At 53.4% G+C, this 20,640-nt stretch overlaps 3 protein-coding genes across 7 annotated transcripts; 1 reads left to right on the top strand and 2 right to left on the bottom strand.

The window, feature by feature from the left end:
- Positions 1–249: 249 nt before the first annotated feature.
- ATG9A (autophagy related 9A) lies at positions 250–8,436 on the bottom strand. The gene is given in 17 exon segments (XM_021002714.2): positions 250–1,292; positions 1,608–1,753; positions 2,094–2,316; positions 2,441–2,558; positions 2,760–2,819; positions 2,821–2,936; positions 3,248–3,496; positions 3,679–3,858; positions 3,960–4,113; positions 4,263–5,011; positions 5,101–5,242; positions 5,867–6,028; positions 6,290–6,354; positions 6,600–6,643; positions 6,738–6,866; positions 7,310–7,367; positions 8,204–8,436. Coding segments are annotated over 15 exon segments (2,517 nt in total). The 5' UTR covers positions 6,841–6,866; positions 7,310–7,367; positions 8,204–8,436; the 3' UTR covers positions 250–1,286.
- Positions 8,437–8,493: 57 nt separating this feature from the next.
- ANKZF1 (ankyrin repeat and zinc finger peptidyl tRNA hydrolase 1) lies at positions 8,494–14,077 on the top strand. 2 transcript variants are annotated; one of them, XM_021002721.2, is made up of 13 exons: positions 8,499–8,827; positions 9,398–9,513; positions 9,622–9,724; positions 9,821–10,032; positions 10,638–10,750; positions 10,848–10,995; positions 11,270–11,498; positions 11,681–11,809; positions 12,397–12,847; positions 12,984–13,095; positions 13,212–13,379; positions 13,485–13,564; positions 13,692–14,077. In XM_021002721.2, exons 1-13 carry the CDS (start codon positions 8,686–8,688, stop codon positions 13,810–13,812), a joined length of 2,124 nt encoding a protein of 707 aa, XP_020858380.1. In that variant the 5' UTR covers positions 8,499–8,685; the 3' UTR covers positions 13,813–14,077. The 2 variants fall into 2 exon arrangements, with proteins under 2 accessions (XP_020858381.1, XP_020858380.1); XM_021002722.2 differs by lacking the exons at positions 13,485–13,564; positions 13,692–14,077 and having other exon boundaries at positions 8,494–8,827; positions 12,984–13,123; positions 13,212–13,300.
- GLB1L (galactosidase beta 1 like) lies at positions 14,015–20,594 on the bottom strand. 4 transcript variants are annotated; one of them, XM_021002719.2, is made up of 17 exons: positions 20,499–20,594; positions 19,943–20,055; positions 19,666–19,832; positions 19,153–19,303; positions 18,939–18,999; positions 17,205–17,299; positions 16,945–17,119; positions 16,801–16,859; positions 16,573–16,694; positions 16,447–16,487; positions 16,165–16,283; positions 15,923–15,997; positions 15,725–15,814; positions 15,474–15,587; positions 15,080–15,211; positions 14,605–14,820; positions 14,015–14,435 (listed from the first exon to the last, which is right to left on the bottom strand). In XM_021002719.2, the coding sequence occupies exons 2-17, from the start codon at positions 19,994–19,996 to the stop codon at positions 14,235–14,237; spliced, it is 1,872 nt and encodes a 623-aa protein (XP_020858378.1). In that variant the 5' UTR covers positions 19,997–20,055; positions 20,499–20,594; the 3' UTR covers positions 14,015–14,234. The 4 variants fall into 4 exon arrangements, with proteins under 4 accessions (XP_020858378.1, XP_020858374.1, XP_020858376.1 ...); XM_021002715.2 differs by lacking the exon at positions 20,499–20,594 and having other exon boundaries at positions 19,943–20,359; XM_021002717.2 differs by lacking the exon at positions 20,499–20,594 and having other exon boundaries at positions 14,216–14,435; positions 14,616–14,820; positions 19,943–20,359.
- Between the last annotated feature and the right edge of the window lie 46 nt (positions 20,595–20,640).

Raw genomic sequence — 20,640 nt, 5'->3', positions numbered from 1 at the left:
AGTCCACACTGCGTCACGTGACGGAGGTAGCCTAGAGCCTGGGAGTCCCGGATGTGAAAACCAGCCGATCGCAAAACCCCTCCACTACTGCGTTCTCCAGAAAACTGCGGCTCCTCCGAGCCGGGCTCCTTCTCCTCTAGCCTTCCCCCGCCTGTGGGGGGAAGGGAGGGGCAGAAAAGAGCTCGGCGCTGGGCCGGAAAAAGGGGAGCGCCGCCAAGGACACCAGACAGTGAGGGAACCACAACCGAATCAAAGTCCCTCTTTTATTCAATGCCGTCCACCTGTACACGGCCCTACAGGGTGAGCTCCGCCACTCCGCACCCAAAAGTCACCATGGCAACTCGGGCGGTGGTCACAGGTGCCCCGCGTAGCGACACTCTGAATCCCAGCATGCAACGCGCCAGCTCGGGGCTGGAGGGGAGCGGCGACCCCACCCCTGCGCGCTGCACGCTGGGAATTATAGTCCTGGTGGGTAGTCAGAATCCTGGAGCAGAGCCTGCCCCACTTCCCAAGCAGTAGATTGCGTGGGGCAGGGCAGGGGGCGACGAGCAGCAGCAGGGCTTACAATGGAAAGACCTACGGTAGCCTCCGAGGGGCCCATCTATGAAGGGGGGAGAGCCAAAGTCCTGCTCCTGCAATTAAAAAAAAAAACCAACCCAAAACAAAACAAAGCCCTCCCCCAGGGTCTCGAGGGCCGGTCTTGGCCAGAAGGAGCTGTGCAAAGCAAAAGCCACGCCCTAGCTGGGGCAAACACACAAGCCCGGGGGAGCAGGGGAGCAGGCAGGGCCAGGAGGGAGGGCAGGAAGATTCCTTGGTCACTCAGCTCCCCTCCTCCCACCGAAATGAGGAGGGGAGGCCCTAGGCACAGCCTCCTCACACTTGGCACGGGCACCCCAGTTGGCATGGTCTGGGCAGGTCAGGGAAGGAAGGCTTGGCAGGGCAGGTAGCAGCAGGGGAGAGGTGGCAGTGCTGTGGCCGGGACTTGGGGCTGGTTCCTAGCACCACACTTGGAGAGGATAGGGGTGTGTGGCCAGCAGTCAGGGTCCAGTGGTGGGGACAAAGCCAGTGTCCACTGACCCCAGGCCCTCCAGCTGCCAGGGCCAGCCTTCCACTCTCTGGAACTACTTTGAGTATAGAGTTGGCACCTCCCTTTGGCCCCACTCAGACAAACAGCACAGAGCCAGGCAGCAAATCCGGAGGCAGTCCTCCCATTCAGCTGATCTCAGCCACGTGGTGGGCAAGGACAGCTTCTGTTCAATGAGGCCCTGGGCCTTCCTCAGCCTTGGCTACACCTGCAGAGAAGGAGACTTGGCTCAGAGGTAGGTCTGAAACTCTCCCACTCCTTTGATAGTTATAGAGGTAAAGGGATAGAAAAGCTATATTCTTAAGTCTGTGAAAGGAGGCAAACTGGCAACACTATTTTCCAATACTCGAACAAACAGTGAGCACCTGCTATGTACGAGGCATGGAGCCAGGGAATTATCCTGATTCAAAGCACTTATCCTTTCTCTAAGTGGAAGTCCCTTAAATCCTCTCTCTGTTCTGGAACCTGGTGATACCGTTTTCTCAAGGATGTCTTTCATCTTCTGTCTCAAGTTAGCCCTTACCTTGTGTACCTGGGGTGGCAGCTCATCCTCAGAGCCCTCCTCTGGCACAGGCTCAGGGTGCCTTGCTGCTGATTGCCCGTCTTCTGCCCATCCCCCAAGGGGGAGGCGGGAGAAATGAGAGGGAGCCCGGGGCACAGTGCCAGAATCTAGAGAGGAAACCCACAGCCAAAGACAAAGTAAGGAAAGTGGGCAAGGAATAAGCTGATATTTATGTCAGCATGCTTTAAATGTGTCAAAGTGCTTTATGTGTATGCTCTCATTTGAACTCCATCCTGTGTGGTAAATATTCCATGAATCATTATCCCAGTATTGCTATTTTACAGATGAAGAAACTAAGGCAGTAAGTGATTTGCTCTTGACTTGGGATGCTCAAGTGCAAGACACAGAATTTGAATCCAGGATTTGGTTTTCTTTTGTCACCCTCTCCTCCCTGCACGGGCCTTGTCTCCTCTCTCTTTTTCTGCCTCACCTCAAGATGTCTTATACCTGTGATCCCCCCATAGCGTCGCTGGAAGGCCCCCTGCAGGGCAGTGGTCTCTGGGGCTCCAGGCCGAGGAGCAGCACAAGGGTAGCTAGCAGAGCGAGGGAGGGTGGGAGGTGCCCGGGACCCCTCTGTCCCCTCTTCAGGGGCACTTTCCCCACTTTCATCACTCTCTCGTCGATGCCATACATGCCGCTCTGGTTCTGCCTGGGCTTGCTGTTTGTGCAGCTATGGGCATTAAGGCACAGCATCAGAGGAGAAGGCCCATTCCCAATGACCCTTCTATTGTCAAGTTTGCCATTCCCTGGACTACTGGTTGCCAGCCCTGTGCCCCCAGTCCCAGCCTACTAACCTGGTGCATGTAGAGGGCATGAAGGCTCATCTCTGTGGAAGCATACTCAGATAGTACGAGGCTCTGCAGCTGCCCCTCCCACACGCTGCTTCCAGAACTGGCTGTCCGGGCATCCACCCTGTCCCCCATATCCCCAAAACACAATTCTTATCACTAGAGCATGAAGAGTCTGCTTCTCAAAAGCAGTGTCCTCTTCTCTCCTGCTGATCCTTCCTCCTGAGACCCAGACAAACCTCCTGGAGTCATTCCCCTCTCCTCTCCTCCCTCCCCTCCCAAAAGGACAGCCTGCTGATGAGTTCTGCCCTTCACTTCTGCTCACCCTGAGCCACTCAGAGTGCCAGGTGCTCGGGCTGTGGGGGCCTGGCTAGGTTGCAGTGGAGAAAGAACGCAGGGCAGAGGCAACTTCAGCCCGATGCCTGGAACCCTGCAGCTCCCGGGGCAGTGGTGGGCCTCGGCATGATGAACCTGCCACCACATTGGCAATCAGGCTTAGTGGCTGCAAAGAAGATGATGAGTAAGTGTAGAAGCTTCAGAGGAAGGATGATCCCCTCCTTCTCCAAGGTTCTCTTCCCTAAAGGAAGGTAGGATGGCCTGGCTCTAATCCTGCCCCCCCCCAACTCTAGATGTCACAGACCAAAGGCCCAGTGTCATCCTCTACAATGAAGGCTGGACTGGATGAGGCTCTGATGTTCTATGCACTGGGCAGGGTCTGTGAGTTTCTCTGCCAACCCAAACCACCTGGGCCCACACACAGACATCTCCATGCTCAGGCTTTATCTCCCCTACCTTCTTATCCTCAAGACATACCTCTGACTCAGATTGTAAGGACTGGATAGAAGTGAAGAGGGCATTTTCAGGAAGGGGTCCCCCTGGAGGGACCCCAGCTGCAGCTCCATCTCGCTGAACCTGTTCCTTGAGGAAACCCAGGAAGGCTGTGCTCTCACGAGGTGGCTGCCATCCAGGATTAGTGATGGCAAAGTGCATAAGCGACAGCTCTGTCTTCCCATCCTCTGCTTGCTGGTAAACTGAGGCCTCTGTCTGGCCCCCAGACATCCACTGCAGAAAGAGGAAACTGTGATTTAGAAAAGCTATGGGTCTCCCCATGCATGAACCCCTTCACCTATCCCTGCTGTGATAGCCTCCCCCTGCCTGACAGGCAGCCAGTTGGTGGCTCTGTCACTTGATGGGGGAGTAACCATCAATGATGGGGATCTTCATGAGCTCTCTTCCTCTATCACCTGAGGATGACCATGCTGTCGAACATCCATCTGAGCAAAAGAGCAGGTGTCCCCAACTCCGACAACTTCCACAGTGAAGTTTCGGAAGAAGTCGATGATTTCCAGAGCCCGTGGGCGCAAGCAGAAGATTAAGATGAGAGGAGTGACGATGGGACTCAGCAGCTCCTCCACAATGAATACCTGAAATAGAAGGGGCTGGATCAGGGGCCAGGAAAGGCTCAGGAGAGACTCGGGGGCTCCTCCCCTGACTGCTGTCATAGCCCAACCTCAGCTCCACTCACTGCCTTATACTGAAAAAGCTGTGCAAACTCATCACGGGTCTGAGAGCGGTGGGCATTGCCCTGCCAGTGGTCAGGCATGTAGTGGATGTGAGCCAAGATCACTCGAAGCAGCTGCTCTGGGCAGAACACCATGTGCTGATCGGGGATGAATGATCTGGAAGAGAGATGAGTTGTGGCAATCCCTCCCAAAGAGCCAGGTGGTTGGTCTATTCCCTGCCTACTTGCACACAGCAGAGGCCTTCTTCTGCAGCTGCCTCAGCTTCCATCTCCTCCCTCGATCTTGGGACCCCTCCTCCCGCTCACCTGCAGACAGTGACAGCGACTCCTAGGAGCGTCACAGTTGTGAGCACGTGCTCTACGGCCAGCACGTCTTCATCGTAGATAGTGAGGGCGATGAGCACCGCCAGGATGGAACCGGCAAAGAAAGCGCCATTCTTGGCCAGCAGCGTGAGAAGTGGAGAGAGGAAGCAGTTCATGTACTTGGAAGCTGGCTTGTAGCCCCTGCTGAGGCGCGACTGCAGCTCGTGCTCCAGCTCGTTGAAATGACGAAGGTAGCACCGACCGTAGAGGGACCAGCAGCGGGCACCCAGGGCTCCCGGCTCCCGTTTCAGCACTTCTGTGTAGCTGAAGAAGGCATAGAGAATCTGCCAGATCAGGATGAGGGGGCACAGCAGGAAATTGGCAATGCCAATCCAGAGGATGCGGGTGCTGAGTCGCTGGGCCAGCTCCAGTCGCTGACCACCTCGCTTGTACTCAGCCTTAAGGCTCCATTCGTTAAGAAACAGGGAGCCAGGCCCCCAAAAGAGAATGAGCTCAAAGTTGTACTTGAGGCCACGAGTGAAGAACACGACTTCTCCCAGGCCAGGCAGCCGGAAACGCAGTGGCAGAAGTGACTTGTTGACAAGCGCCACCATGTAGTTTTGGAAGCGTAAGATGCGGTGGTAGATGTCAAGCTCTGTCAGCTCCCGCTTGTGGATGCAGATCTGGTGCTCCTTCTGCGTCTGCACGATCCTCGCCTGCACCTCTTGCCAAGTGCAATATGGAAGTGTGGACTGAAAAGGGCAAAAGTGAGGCCCAGAAGCTGAGCTGCTTTGTCCTCTCCCACCATCTCCCCATCCTCGCCTCCCTCAACCTGTCTCACCATAGGTATGCGCAGCGCCTGCAGGTAGAAGGAATGGATTTCCCAGTAGCAGCAAACATTGTAGATGAACTTGATGAGTCGGTGGATCCAGAAGACACCAGCAATAACCAGAATGGAGATAAGGGAGCCGTTTTCTTGGATTCTGGTGAGGAGGGAGATGGGCATGGAGCACCCTAACCACAACCGACCTTTGGTACAGACTGCCCTTGAAAGCCATTTTGCAAGCCTGTTGCTACATCTGAGCTTGTATTCCAGGGCAGGGCTGGCAGCAAGAGGTACCAGCATCCTACACACAACTTCCCCCTCAACTGACTGTATGACAGTAGCCAAGGTGGCCACCAGTTTTAGCCTCGATGTGCACTGACCTGGATTAAGGAAGAAGCAAAATGTGCTCAGGAACAAGTGCTATCTTTATTCTACAATTGCAGGAGAAAGTGAGAGACACACACACGCCAAGGCTGACATTTAGACTTAAACTTCTCTTCCCAAAGGGTGTCACAGAGGTTTTATATCTTACACACAAGGAACACAATGTCATCAATTAAAAACAATTTACAGAAAAAGGGCACATTCAAATGAAAGGAACATCATATAAGGTAGAGCTGTCTTTCTGTTATCAGCAAGGTCTTGCATAGTTAGGACAAAGAGTCTCTTAAGCTTAAAATGATATTCTGAATTCCTGAGGCCACTTGCTTTGTCCAGCTGATGCACACTGCCCAAATAACAACCGGAGCTTTCCAGTATCTTTATCACCTAGGGCCCTTACCTAGCACTGCAAACCTGGGCAGGCAGAAAAGCATCTGGCAGTGTGACTTTGACAGGATCACTGGGGTGCAGACTGTGATTCACCATCTTGTTAGCAAAGAGGATGTCATAGTCCACACAGCTGACCAGAAAGGTGGTGAAGGCCACCACAAAGAGGAACTGCCTAAGGGGAGAAAGAAGTAGGAAGGCACTTCTGTCACCTGGTGTCAAAGAAACACCAGTGAGACACAAAGGAAAATGAAAAGGACATGTAGGTCGTGAGGGATAGGATAAAGAAGCCTCTGGGAAGAAAGAGGCAGAAAAGAAGGAAGTGCGGCCCCAACTCTGAGGCTACATCCACTGTCTTTGGGCTGAATGGTCCATGTGGAGTTAGTAGTGAAATGGAAGCAGGAGGATAAAGCCCTTTACCCTTCAGTATACTTACATGAGTTCAAAGATCTCTCCAATGAGCATGCAGGTAAAGCCATTCTTCTGGTGCAGGTTATAGACGTGTGACCGTTAAGAAAGAACTTGGGATGATTGAAGGACCAGGATCCCATAAAAAAGGTGGGTCCCAAAGACACATTATCTACAGCCAGGATATCTTTCTCAGTCCCTCTTAACTCTTCAGTATCCTCCATCTTTGCTCCTATGAGTACAGTCTCCATGCCACCCCTGCCTCCCCCTCAGGACTCTTAGAGAGTGACTGAGTTTGGGTATAGTCATCTCTTCCCGTAACCCAACACCAAGGATATCCGAGAGAAAAAGAGGTCAAGGTTTTCAATGTGATGCCAAGGTGCTGTGGAAATAAGGAGAAGGAAATCAGGACACCCCTTCCCTGCCCACCAAGGAATACTCCAAGCCATCCCAACACCCTCTTCCCAGGGACTCACACTTGCTGCCCTCAGGGACATGCACTAGCAAGTCCTCTTCTCCAGGGGGTGAGTCACTGTAGGAGGCCTCCAGCCGTTGGTACTCTGTGTCAAATTGTGCCATCACCACCGCCTGCCTGCCTTGTCCACCTCAAAATAATAGGGGAAAATAGGGGATATTTTTGGTTCAGCACCTAGATCTTCCTAACTGAGCAAGGAGTGGAAAGACTTTCAACTCAATCTTTATCACCAGCTTCCTTTAGGCAATGGGGGTATATAGTATAGTGGGAAGAGCCCTGCTTTAGGAGTTGTGATTCCTGGATTTGGCCAAGTCATTCAACAAGGCTTTCCTGAGTTTTTACTGGCCTTAGCTAGGACACAGCTGACTTTAAGGTGTGGCCTGTTAAGTGGGAATGAGTTTCACTTTCATTTAAAGGGATGATTCATTTTTCCCCCTCATCTACCTGAAGGTATCCCCTGTTTTTTATAAGAATAAAAGAGGCAATGGTGATTGCTAGATTGACTGATTGATTTATCACGGGTAAGGAAGAGTTTTATGAACAAAGGGTTTACATAACTCTCAGGGAACCTACCAGCTCCATGGACAGCATTTGCTCCACTCCAGTGTTTGATGCCCAAGTGGTTCTGCAGCTGCGGGAGGAGGTGTTAGACAATGGGGGTGGGAGAAGGAATGAGGCTAACAGAGGAAAATGAAGCTAAGGGCAGATCACCCCAAGAGGAGGCTGGCTGGGCACCGGTGGTGCACTCCTCTGGCTATGTGGACTGCACAGCTAGCTACTCGGAGCTTCAGGGCCCCAGGACTCGTTCTAGCTGCCTTAAGAGAACCTAAAATCGGTGTAGAGCCCAGGTCAGGGTGCCCAGGCTTCCTCTGCTCCCGAACCTTATTAACTGACCTTCTAGGGGCCACTCAAAACTGTACCCAAATATGGGACTAAAGCGAAGCCCACTTGGAATACGATTCCCTTTCTGGACCTTGCTCGCAGACGTGCCCGCACCTAGCTCTGCCCTCCCACGGTCCAGGCAATGCCTTCCAGAGCAGACCCAGGGTCGGCGGACATTGGGCTGCCAGGCTCAGCCTCAGGGTCACCGCAGCCACAGGGTCAGGTTTCCCCGAGGGCCGCCTCCCTCCTGGCCTGGCCTTCCAAGCCCTACAAGGAGGGGCTCTTCCCTTGGCCGCCCCCGCCCCCCGCCCACCTCTCCCGGGCCTCCTGCCCGCTCGGCTAGGGGCACTGGCCGCGCGCTCCCGGACCCCCACCTCCCGCCCCCTTCCCAGAGCGCGCCCCCGCCCGCGCGTGCCTAGTTATCAAAACACCCGGAGCGCGCGTCCCCGCCCGGTTCCCCCAGTTACCCGCCGCACGCGCGCCCCCGCTCCTCCTCCCCCACATTTTCCCCTCTCCAGCCCCAGTTGTTCCGGACTCAGTGGGCACGTACGCCCGTCCTGTCCCGGGCCCTCTGTCACCGGTTACCGGTCCTCCGCTCCTCCTTAAGCTCAGGGGGGGGTGGTGGAGCTGCTGGCGTCCAGGGCTTCGACTCCGGCCCCAACCCTGAGCACTAGGCCGGGCTGATGCCACTCATTGTCTCCCGCAGCCAGTCGGACCAATGACTACAGGGGGTGGAGATGCAACAACCAATCGCTTGCTACGGGGGTGGGACATGTGGTGTGTAGCGGGTGGAGATTTAGCGGAACCAATACAAGGCTGCTTAGAGGGAGAGGCTAAGAGACGGCGGTGCGGAATGTCCTTTGTGGGGCGCCGTAGTGACGGACCCGAGGTGGTGCTTCTGGGATCTGAGTGGGACTGAGGCGGCGTGTGCGCCGAGGACCTTCCCGTAGGCCGCGCCGACACTGTGCAGTCACCGCCGGAGCCCGTCGCCCTGGTAACGGGCGGGTGGTTAGGGAGCCTCACTCTCGCCCCGGCTGCTGGACGTGGAAGCTGCTGCTGCCGCCGCCATGCCGCCCGGTCCGGTTCAAGCCCCGTCTCCTGCCTCGGTGTCCGTGTTTGATCTCCGGGTTGGCGACCCGCTCCTGCAGGGCCTACGCCTTGTGGGCCGGGCGCAGGGCGCGGCCTTGGCTCGGGCCCCGGCCGGCCCAGGTAGCCGTGGGCCCTGGGCTAGAGGTGGGGGCTCCCGACACGGGCTCCCCTCGGGGGCCCTCCTGTAACAGTGTACGGGCGCAGGACTCCGCCTTCGTGTTTGTGCGGAGGATGCGCGGGGGTGTGCTGTAAACAAACCCAGTGCAGTAATCTGAAATTACCACGTGGGTGTGCTGTTTGGGGGTTTGGGGGCAAAAATACAGAATTCATCATGAACTACTAGCATCCTCAGTGCTATTTAAGTACATGGATTTTTAAAAATTATTATTTTTTATTTTGGCTAGGCAATGGGGTTAAATGACTAGCCGAGGGTCACACAGCTAGTTAATGTTGTGTCTGAATCCAGGACCGGTGCTCTATCCACTGCGCCACCTAGCTGCCCCTAAGTAAATGGATTTTAAAAATTCATTCTATGCAGCCCCTTTCCGGAACATCTGCCGCACCAGATGAGCCAGGGCCTTGTTTAGGGAGGGGAGAAGGGTCGGAGGCCTGGTTAACGCCCATTCTGCTTAGTGGTCACTGTCCAGTGGCCCCCAGGACATTCCCTGAGGTTTCCTCCCTTCACTACAGAGTCTGAGAAGGAGCAGGGCGTCCCCAGGGGCCACGTCCCCAAGGGACACACCGAAGTCTCCGATCGCATGTTTTGCTCGGCCTGCATGCGGTCCTTCCAAAGCCGCCAAGATCAGGTACCAGACTGCAGCGGGCAGGGACGGGCAGGGACGGGCAGGGACGGGAGCCCGTCATCGGTGGTGCTGGGCTCATGCCCAGTCGGCTTCCCCTTGGCTTTCCACCAGAGGGAGCATTACACGTCGGATTGGCATCGTTTTAATCTGAAGCAACGCCTCAAGGGCCAGCCTCCCCTATCTGCCCACGAATTTGAGAAGCAGAGCTGTTCAGGTGACAAGTGGGGACAGTATAGCCCGTGGAGGGGGTTTAGCTGGGGAGTCGGGGAAGGTTGAGGGGTATAACACAAGGCCCCTGACTTGTCCCCAGGAGACTTCTCCAGCATCTCAGGTTCAGAAGACTCGGACTCGGACGCAGACACAGAAAACAGGGAGTTAGCGGGCTTAGATACACTGAATGAGGAGGTGGTGGAGCTAGGAAGACCAGACCCCCACCAGGGCTTTCACCCACACCGTGTCCTCTTCGGTAACGCTCGGGGCCAATTCCTCTCTGCCTTTCGATGTCTCCTGGGGCCTCGTCAGGTAAGTGACCCCCTCAGTTTCTTTGTTGGCTCCGACCCTTGTGTCCCTTCTAGCCTAGACTTCCATTTTGTACATTTGTTTCTCACATCCCTTCCCCGAGTTTGGATGGATAGAACAAACATTTATTAAACACCTACTGTGTGCCAGGCACTGTGCTGAAAGGCTACACATAGGAACATTGTCATGGATTGAGCTAGTCCAGGGGTGGGAAACCTGGGGCTTCAAGGCTAGAGTGTACTCTGTATTAGTCTGAGCTAGTCTGTACTTTGGTGGTGGCATGGTAATAATAACTAGCATTTGTGTAGCACTTTAAAATTTGCAAAGCCTTTTACAAATATCTCTGTCTTCACAACAACCCTGGGAGGTTGGTGCTGTTATCATCATCCTCATTTTACAGATGAGGAAACTGAGGCTGAGAGAGTTGAAGTGACTTTCCCCAAGGTATACAGTGTCTGAGGCTGGATTTGAACTCAGGTCTTCCCCACTCCAGGGCCAGTACTATACTGTATCGTGGAGCTGCTTATAGTGGTGACTTGTTAAGTTCTGAGAGCAGATTGCAGAAGATATAGCAGGCTGAGCTAATGTTTCCCTCCTTATCTTTGTAGGCTCCCACAGAGGAGGCAGAGTTGCTGTTGCAGACCCTCCAGGCTGGGGGTCCTCAATGCTGTGTAGTCCTCATGGCTGCAGCTGGTCACTTTGCTGGTGCCATCTTCAGAGGGTAATGAGCAGGAAATTGAATGGGGTGCTGAGATGAGTCCAGGGTTAGTTTCTCAGAAAAGCTCTCTGACTTTCTGGACTGAATATACTATTTACAGGAGAGATGTAGTGACACACAAAACATTTCACCGCTACACTGTCCGGGCACGGCGGGGGACAGCCCAGGTTGTTCAGGATGCCAGGGTTGGAGGTTCTCGTTCTGCCGGAGCCAACTTGAGGCGCTACAACGAAGCTGCGCTGTACAAGGTGGGTCAGAATCTCTTCTCAAAAGTTTCTTCTTCAATTCAGTTTCTTCAAGCATAAGTAGAATAGGAAGGATTTTGCCCCCCTCCCTTTTTTTTTTTAAATAATCACCAACATTACTTTTTCCTAAGGAGGAATTTTAGAATGGAAATCTCCAGGGGCATTACTCCCTTTAATTTTTTAATCCTCCTATGTCTTCCCTCAATCTGATTCCTGAGTCACTGTCTGGCTGGAGGATGGAACATGGCCTGTGGAGCTGAGCTGCTGTCTCTTCCAGGAGGTGCGAGAGCTGCTGGCAGAGCCAGGCTGGGCAGGGCCACTGGGGGAGGCAGGGACTATACTGCTGCGAGCCCCCCGATCTGGCCGGGCTCTCTTCTTCGGGGGCCGTGGAGCACCACTGCACCGGGGGGATCCCCGTCTCTGGGATATTCCCCTTGCTACCCGTAGACCCACCTTCCGAGAGCTTCAGCGTGTACTTCAGGTGCTGGCCATGGTGCATATTCATGGTGAGAGCTTAGCCCAGATCTTCGGATTTTTTCTTCCTACTCTCTGACCCAAATTCTGGGAAAAGGGAACCATTTGGTCCCTGTGGGGCTCCCCAGCCACATCTTCATGGTGAGGACCCTGGTATTCCTTCTTCTGAGCCTACTGGGGAGTCTACTGGTCACAGCCTCCTTTTTTGGTACAGGAGAAGACCCAAGGGAAATGACCAGATTAGATTCTCCTCAGACAAACTGGAAAGTGAAAAGTGAGAAAAAGAAGACGCCCATTCAGGAGAAGGGTCCAAGTGATGATGTTGAGGTCCTTGGGCCAAGTGGTGAGTCTCCTTGTGAAGTACAAGGAGTTTGTCTCATGCCTCATTGAACTTCTATCCCTCTCTAGGTGTTTCAGGCAAAAAGGTACCAGAATTTGAGTTCATCTTCCTCTTTTTCCACAAGGACATCTTGTTTTCTGTTGTGTGTATTGGACTCAGCCTGACTGCATATACCTTCCATCCCTAGCTCTCCAACTCAGATTTGTGCTTTACTCTGGGAGACAATAGAAATGGCTGTCTGCCAGGGCAGCTTTGATTTCTAGGTGGAGAATTAGGAGCCACAGACTGTTTTGGTGACTTCTCAGGGCAGACCTGCTGTATGTCAATTTATTGAAGTCTCTGATCAAAAGCTACCATGCTGCCAAGATGTTATTAAAACAAAGCTGTGAGCCTTTGGTTTGGCTGCCTTTATTATTATGAGTCACTATCATCCTCTGTCCCTGCTGGGCTAATCTTCACAGTGTAGACTGGCAGCCTTTTTCCTGTATTCAGTATAGTAGTTACCACTAAGGGTTACCTAAACAGCAGCTCAGATATGCCATGACCACATCCTTCTGTCCTCTAGTGTGACCCTCCTTTTTTTCCTTCAGAATCTGAAGGAGAAGGCAGCTCCCCTGTGGAGCTAGAGCTGGTGGAGTTAACCCTGGGAACCCTGGATCTTCGTGAGTTTGAATTATTGCCCAAGAGAAGAAGAAGAAGAAGGAAGAAGAAGAGCCAGGATGTTGGGGCTGGTGTAGAGATGACTCTTCCCCTTCCACAGACAGCACAGGAAAACATGGTGCCTCTGCAGCCTTCCCAGGAGGAGACCGGTCTCACAGAGCAGCAAGAGCTGTGGGACACTCTGTGGGCAGCCTGCCGTGCAGGAGACATCGCAGAGCTGAAGCACCAGCTGCAGGTTCTCCCCTCTGACACGACAGTCCTCACCCTGCTAAGTGCCCCATTGGGTGCTGGTGGGTCCACTCTCTTACATGCAGCAGCTGCAGCTGGCAGAGGCCTAGTGGTCCAACTACTGCTAGACAGCGGTGCTGACCCCACAGTCAGGTTCGTGAAGGAAAGCGGATTCCAGAATGACGTTGGGAGCAGACCCCAACAATGACAGCCTTGAGCTGGATCCTTTGTCTCTCTGGGTGACACTGGGGAGAATGGGCCTTGACCTGGTTCTATCTCCATTCCATAGGGATTCTTGTGCCCGGCCCCCATATGCAGTTGCAGCTGACAGAGTGACACGCAATGAATTCCGCAAGTTCATGGAGAAAAATCCACATGCCCATGATTACAGCAAGGCCCAAGTGAGAGCTGGGAAGGCGAGGGGGCAGGGTGAGACTAAGCTTCTCCAGATCCTTGTGGAGGGTTTCCCCTTGCCTGGTGGTGGGGCTTAGCTTATCCCTTCCTTGCAACTCCCCAGGTCCCAGGGCCCCTGACAGGCGAGATGGAGGCACATCGAGCCGCTCGTCAGCGTGAGCAGAAGGCAGCGAGGCGGCTTCGGGAGGAGCAGCGTCGCCAACAACAGGAGCAGGAGAAGCGTGAGCGGGAGGAGCAGCAGAGATTCACTGCCCTCAGTGACCGTGAGAAGGTGAGATGAGAGCTTCAAGAGTTTTCCTTCTAACCAGCCGTGACACTCTGTTGCTTCTGCAGCGGTGGGCGTCTTGTCCTTACTGTGGCTTGCTCTTCTTCGCAGAGAGCTTTAGCTGCTGAACGCAGACTGGCTGCCCAGCTTGGGGCTGCAGCCCCTCCAATCCCCGGCCTCCTCAACACGAGGTACAGAGGACAGGGTGGGAGTGGGCAGAGCACAGTACTACCAGGACTGTTGGGAAGTGGGGTGAGAGAGCAGGGCTTTGTGGGGAGACTCAACTACCTCCCAGCTCTTTGTTTTTCTTCTCTTCAGGCGCTGTTGGGGTTGTGGTGCCTCTCTTCAGGGCCTTGTCCCTTTTCACTATCTTGACTTCTCCTTCTGCTCTACACAATGCCTGCAGGAGCACCGTCGGGGAGGAAGGCCACTGTTCTGACCCTGCAGCAGCCTTCCCCAGGCCTACTGGGGGGAAGGAGCTCCAAAGGAAATGAGGGATCAGGCTAGTTTTTGGTCTCTCCCCCAACTCTTGCTTCACCCTCACTCATACCTTTGCTGTGGTACCAAAGAAGGATGCAAAAAGCCAGAAGGAGGAGGGAGTGTTAGAGGAGTCCCAGCAAAAATAGGGCCAGAGACATGTGTGGAAGAAGAGGGGTATGGTGTCTCTGAAATTTAATGCAATAAAGTTGGATAAAGAAATAGTATTTCAGCTGGACATCACTAGCCTCTCCTGCCAAACCCTGAGTTGGTAAAAGCCACAGAACCACCTCACCCCTGGGGCCTATCCTACTTCACTGAAGTTGGGCCTGGGATGGCCCTGCCCTACGCCAGTCAGCTGGAGGTCAGCAGCAGTATCTTTCTTTAATGGATAGTGAAATTGAGGAGAGGTCTGTCCAGAAACTGTATTTGAGTCCTAGTTGGTGCATGCTCCAACTCCAGCAGTTTGATACTGTTGGGGGCACCTGTGGGCAAAAGCAGGGGTGCCGGCACGTAGAGTGATTGTTGTGGGCCCCGTTTTGTCCAGTAACGGCCCAGATTAAACCCATTGATCCAGACTTGGCCCTAGTGGGGGAAGGGAAGAATCAGTACTCCTTGTGAATAGACAGATCACCTCTCTGGGACTCCCAGATAAAATAGGGAAGCATTTGTCCTCAGGGTTATTACTTTCTCTTTACCCCACCCCAAACACACACACATAACACACTACCCTTCCCCCCCCCAAAAAAAATACCTTGGTCCAACCTGGAAGGTATAGAAATGTGTCCCAGGCAGGACCTGGGAGTCGAAAAGTTGCAGAGTAGAAGGCAGGGCCAGAGGGAAACTTCACATTGCACTTCTGGGTCTCAAATACCCTGTTCTCCGAGTCCATAAGGGCATCAATATTCAGAGGAAAGAGCTGCCAGTCAGTGAGGACAACTTGCCCCAGGACCAAAGGCTGTAACAGGCCCTGTGGGGTAGGCAAATGAAGCTTGTTCTCTACCTACCAAACTCTTAGACAAAGCCTATACTAGTAATTCCAAGCATGTAGGCAGGAAAAAGAGCCTCTCTTGATCCCATTTTCTTTCCCCCATCTTGACCACTTAACTTTCCCTACAGGATCTTGATGGGGTGAGATGCAGTCCTGGTTCCCCATTCAGTCAGTGATGTGACTTTAAAACCAGAGGATCTACAGGGGGATGGGGCAGAGGGATTCCTAGCTGTCCCACCTTAAAGTCACTGTGATTGAACCCAAAGCTGATCCTCCCCATATTCTCCAGCAGCACATCCAATGTGGATCCTGCTTGCCCAGTCAAAAACAATGCTTCTTCCTTGCCTCGTTCCATAGTCCCCAGAAACACCTGTGAACAGGACAGGTAATGAGGGGAAGCCTGTACGGCCCTCACTGCTGTTCCTCTACCTTATCACAGAAGCGTGCCAGGGCAAGGAGAGCTTCCCCACAACTCCCAGTCCGTCCTCAAAACAAAGAGAAAGGTTCAGGCTAGCCATCCTGAAATAGGGAGTGGAGGGCAGCAAAGGGGTGCTGGGAGTAGGTTTGCCAGAGTGGGAAGCAGGAGGGCTCAGGAGATGGAGACCTTGTCGTCTTGGAACTGAGGTTCTCACCCCATCCAGCATCACATAGGCACGGTCATGGATACTACTGTTCTGTACCCAGAGTTGGGTTGGTTTTGTCAAGTTCTGGGGCAGCCATGTCCGGTACAGTAAGAAGCCATAATCCTGGTATCGAGGAAAGAAGAATTAAGGTGGCTATGAAAAAAACAAACACGAGCATTTAGGAGATGGAGCAGGGTTAAACACTTGGGTAAGACTGTTGGAGGGTGTCTGGCCAGCTGGAGAAAGGTAGATTGCCTCACCTGTTTGACAGCCTCAAAAGTTAGGGGTAAATGAGTGTGGATGGGCTTATCGGGACACAGGACATGTAGAAAGTTTAGCAGATCACCATCCTACAAAAGCAGAAGGAAATTTGGAAAGAACAAGAAGGAGAATTAGGGAAGAGGGAGAGTCCTCAAAGATGCGTGGAATCAAATGAAGAAGTGAGATGAGGGTCTCACCAGCTTCACAGTCACAGGTCCAAGCTTCATCTTAGGGCTAGGGAGGGGCAAGGGCCCCAGCGGAAGTTCCTGGAACTAAGCCCAACATAGATTTTGTCAGGAGCCATCAGGATTAAAAAAAAAAACTATAATGACCTAGACCTGCACGGGACCCCCTTACCACCCTGGCTGCAAAAATCCCCCCATGTTCTGAGCCTCTTAAGCTCAGGAGAAGATTAGGGATCCATAATATTGACAGGCACCTTGCTGATGACATTTTGGATGGCAAATAGTTTGGGTGTGGGATCCCCAGCTTCAGAGATAGGTGCATCATAGTCATAACTGGTCGTGACTGGTAGGTAGACCTTCTTCCAGTCAGCACCTGGGAGATCAGAAGAAGACAAACTTAGCCCAGCAGCTAGGATTCCTGCCAGCAGAGGAACAGTAGCAATCAGCCTCCTCTTACTTCTCACTCTCTGCTTGTCCTGCAAGGGCAGAACTATCTCCATTTCCCTGGTTTTGCTCCCCACTTGTCCTGGACTCACCATTCCAGTAGCCAAAGTTGGTGCCTCCATGAAACATGTACCTGAGGAACATGGTATGACTTGCCAAAGTTATCTGCATTCGAAAGCTCAGCTACCATCCCTAACTCTCTCCCAGAGCCCACTTACATGTTCACATTTGCCCCCAACTCCAGAATGTCCTGTAGCGCTCTAGTCACAGACTTTACATCTTCTGTCGAGTGACTGCCACCCCAGTAGTCCAGCCAGCCTGTGTAGAACTCTGAGTTCACCTGGAGAGTTAGATGAAAAGATGAGGGCGGGAGAAAGGAAAAGGAACCAAGGGAAGCCCTCCCTCATGGGCATTATCTTTTGGCTCCTCTTCCCCGCCCCCCTCACCAGAGGCCCATTGGGCTCATATTTCCGCTGCATGGCAAAAATCTTGGTCATGTTGTCAGCTGCAGTAGAAATGAAGGGGTACATGATGTCACAGGTCAGAGTGCACCTTCCCCAGACCCCACCCATACCCTCTCCTCAGGTGACCTGGGCCAAAGTCCACAGTGCAATAGAGTCCCTGTAGGGTGCCACATTTGAGCCCTTCAGGCCCATCTGTGGTGAACAGGAAGATCTCATCCCCCAGCAGTGCCCGGAATAGCCCTGCCAGGTGTCTCATGTATGTATAATCACAGGCAAAATAGCTGCCATATTCATTCTCCACCTGTCAGAGAGATGGGACAGTAAGTTTGGACTGCAAGGTAGAACAGACCTTTCTCCCTACCCTCCAAGTCCCTTTGCCTCTGCACCTGCAAACTGATGATGTTGCCCCCATTGTGGTAGAGCCAGGGCTGCACCATGGGCAGCAAGACATGGAACCAAGAGTCCACAGCTGCAAGGAAGTCTGGAAGGAAAGAAGTCTACGTGAGCTCCACCATCACCTTTCTCCCCAATCAGCCATCAGCTCTCCTGGAACAGAGATGGTCACAGACCCAGAGCATCCTTGGGCAAAGGTCTCTTCCAGCTCTCCTACCGAGGAATATGGGAATCACTAAAACTCAGAACCAAGCAGGCACCCACCTGATAGCTCACTGAGACTCTGACCCAGGAAGCCTGGAAGTTCTGTACCTTGGAGTGCTATAAGGAGGAGGTAAAGCCAGGCCCTTGGTATCAGTACAGGCTTAAGGCGCAGACTGAGGAAAACAGGAAGGAAATGGAAGAGTAGAAGACAAGAGTGAAAGAGAAGAGCAGACAAAAACCCAGAAACACATATAAGGTGGGAAAAGTGGCACGCCACCAACAGATGTCCCAGGTGCCATTCAACAGGAGGGAGCCCTAACTTTCTTCTTTCCTAAAGACCAAGCGATGCATCCTGTACAGAGTCAGAGAGGACAGACAAGAGGGAGAGCTGATGGCCTTTGGCACCAGAGTGATTCTGGCTAATCATCACAAACCCTGCTCCAATTAGCAAGTAAATGCTTAATGACTTGCATCTTGAAGTCAGAGATGCTATGTTTTGTCTTTGGGTCACCAATGCTAGCATAGTACCTTTAAATACTCATTGGACTGGACTGAAATGGATAAAATACTACCCAAGGAGGTGCTAAAGTGCTGCTGTAAAGGAATATCAATTCAAAGAGACAAGTCATTAGCCCACTGAGATTCTGAGCTTCAAAGAGGAACTTTAAAAAAGGGAGCCATTAATACCACTAAAAGGTGAAGAGACTTCTCTCCTCTATGAACAACAAGGAATTGTTTGGAAACTTAAAATCATAAAGGTCTAGTACCATCTATCTTATTTGAATGTAGTTATCTTTCAGTTTCCTAGCAAATGTTTCACTTAGCTCTAAATCATGAAATTTTATGGTTGGAAGAGAGCTCAGTATTATCTAGCCCAACCCCCATATGAATCATGAAACCCTCTACAGCATCTGCCACAGTGATTCCCCAAGCCTGGGCTGGAAGGCCCCTTGGTGATGGAGATTTTCCATAATGCCCACTGTCCCACTCCTGGATGACTCCAAGGACACTGAGTATCAGCTCAGGGCAATGCTTTTCAACCCTTTTGTACCCTTTTCAACCCATTCCATAGTACTTGAACATGACCGTGACCTACTTGGTCAAGGAAACTTCCTAAATAATTCTCCTTAGGAAGGAACCTTATTTCCTGCCCAGCTGAATGACTTGCTAAGAGTAACTGAAACAGATCCTGAACCACCAAGTAAATTGGGAGGAAACATGATGGGGTGGGCCTCCCTATAGCAAGGTTCCCTGCCATCTGTACTGGCTGGGTTAAGGCTGATTTCCTTTAGGTGGCAACCCAACTAGGTAAGGCTGAATGCCAAAAAGGCCTTCTTCCCAATTGAAATGTGCTGGTTAGGCTCTACTCACCAGGCCCATTTCAAAGTACCTGGGATGTCCTAATGACTTAGCAAACCTACAATTACCACTTTCACCATCTCCTTCTGGTTTTGTAGTGCCTGACCAGCCAAACTTCTGTCCTTTTATATTTTTCAACAATGGTCTTTAATTCCCAAACTCACCTGGATCTGAGGTTCTTAGGACAATGTCAGGTTTTTGAAGCAGCCAGGATGGGAGACCACCCTGAAAAGGACATAAAGACAGAAATACTGAAATAGATAAAAACGAATCAGAAGGTAAAAGAAGGGCTGATGACTGAGGGTGGAAAGGAATGGGCTGGGCTGGTCAGTAAGAAAAGAAATGAATGAGCTTTGTCCTGTTCCTTCTCCCACTCACCATTTCCCACTCTGCACAAATGTAGGGTCCCGGCCTCAGAATCACCAACAAGTCCTCACTGGATGCTGCCTTCAGGAATGCCACCAGATCCCGATTGCCTTGGAAGTTGTAGACCCCAGGCTGTGGCTCATGATAGTTCCAAGGCACATAACTGGGGAGAAAAGGGTTAAGGGGCCCCACAGTGGGAAGGGGTCTGGGGAGGAGGCTTGAGTTATAAGCCCTACCAGCAGTAGCCAGGGAGCCTCAAGAGGTAAGGTTATTCCACCATTCATTTTCTTCTGTCACTACCATTGTGACAAGACACTTAGGCTTTATGAGCCCCAGATTCCTGTCTGTAAATGAGGCGACTGGCTTAGATGGCCTTTATAGAGCTGCAATCCTAGGAGACTTCCCGTCACCGTTTGTCCTTCCCCACCCCACTCCCCACGGCCATCTCCCGACTGCATTCTGCTCTCCTTTGTCCCCCCCTCCGAGGAGGGGGTCTCGAGGATCAGGGTTTGGGAAGCCCCTTACACCTGCACCGCGTTGAGGCCGCTCATACGCATCTTGTGGAGCCGGTCGGACCAAAGCTGGCTGGGGACCCGGGAGTAATGCAAGCTTCCCGACACGTAGCGGAACGGGACCCCGTCTAGCAGGAACACGCGCCGCTCCCGATCCACCACGAAGGATCTGGGGGATGCCTAGGGTGGGCAGGAGAGAGACGCCCGGGAGGAGGGGTGGGGTCGCGGGCCGCCCCTCCCCCCTGCTCCCGGGGACCCTCCGCCCGCTCCGCGCCCCGGTCGGGGCTCACCTGGGCCAGCAGGTGGAGCTGGAAGAGGAGCCAGAGCCGTGGCCCGGGGCCCATGGCTAGCGGGGGCTTCGGAGCTCCTCTAAGGCCGTCGGCCACGTCACGAGGCCCCGCTCCTGGGCGGGAGCAAGAGCGACTGGGGGGGGGGGTCTCCGGGCGCCCCCTCCCCCCCGCCTTTCTTCCTCCCCGCGGGAGATGCTCCCACACAGGCAGGGCAAGAGACGGCCGTCCCCCAGCTCTAGCAAAACAAAACAACCAAGCCCGAAAACCTCGTATGCTGAACGGAAGGGTGGGTGGAACAACGGATGCCTGGGGCATGGCATGAAGCCGCCTCTGGGAGGGGACCGAGGGGGCCCGCCCAGACCATGACGGGTGCGGGGCGGGAGGGGTGACCTTCTCCGAGCCAGGCGGGACACCGGACTTGGAGAAGCCAGCTCCGAGCTAGGGCTCGGGCCTGACCCCGGAAGGAGGAGAAGGTGCTTCAAGCCCCAGATAGGGAGGGGGGAGGGGTGCGGCCGGAGCCCCTCTAGGGCGCAGCCCTGCTGCCCCCCACCCCTACCTCCGGCATGGGGGCCTGCCCGTCCCGAGCGCCAAGGGCCTGGCTTAGGCTACGGCCTAAGGGAGCCCTGGGCCAGCACCCGGAGCCCGGCAGAAGGTACCCTCCTCCCGCCCAGCCTCGGGCTCTCGGGTTCCGGGCGCAC

The sequence above is a fragment of the Phascolarctos cinereus genome, unplaced genomic scaffold (assembly GCF_003287225.1).
Source record: "Phascolarctos cinereus isolate Bilbo 61053 unplaced genomic scaffold, phaCin_HiC Scaffold_7;HRSCAF=346, whole genome shotgun sequence".
NCBI classification, from domain to species: Eukaryota; Metazoa; Chordata; class Mammalia; order Diprotodontia; family Phascolarctidae; genus Phascolarctos; species Phascolarctos cinereus.
This window is presented reverse-complemented; position numbering and strand designations above follow the sequence as displayed.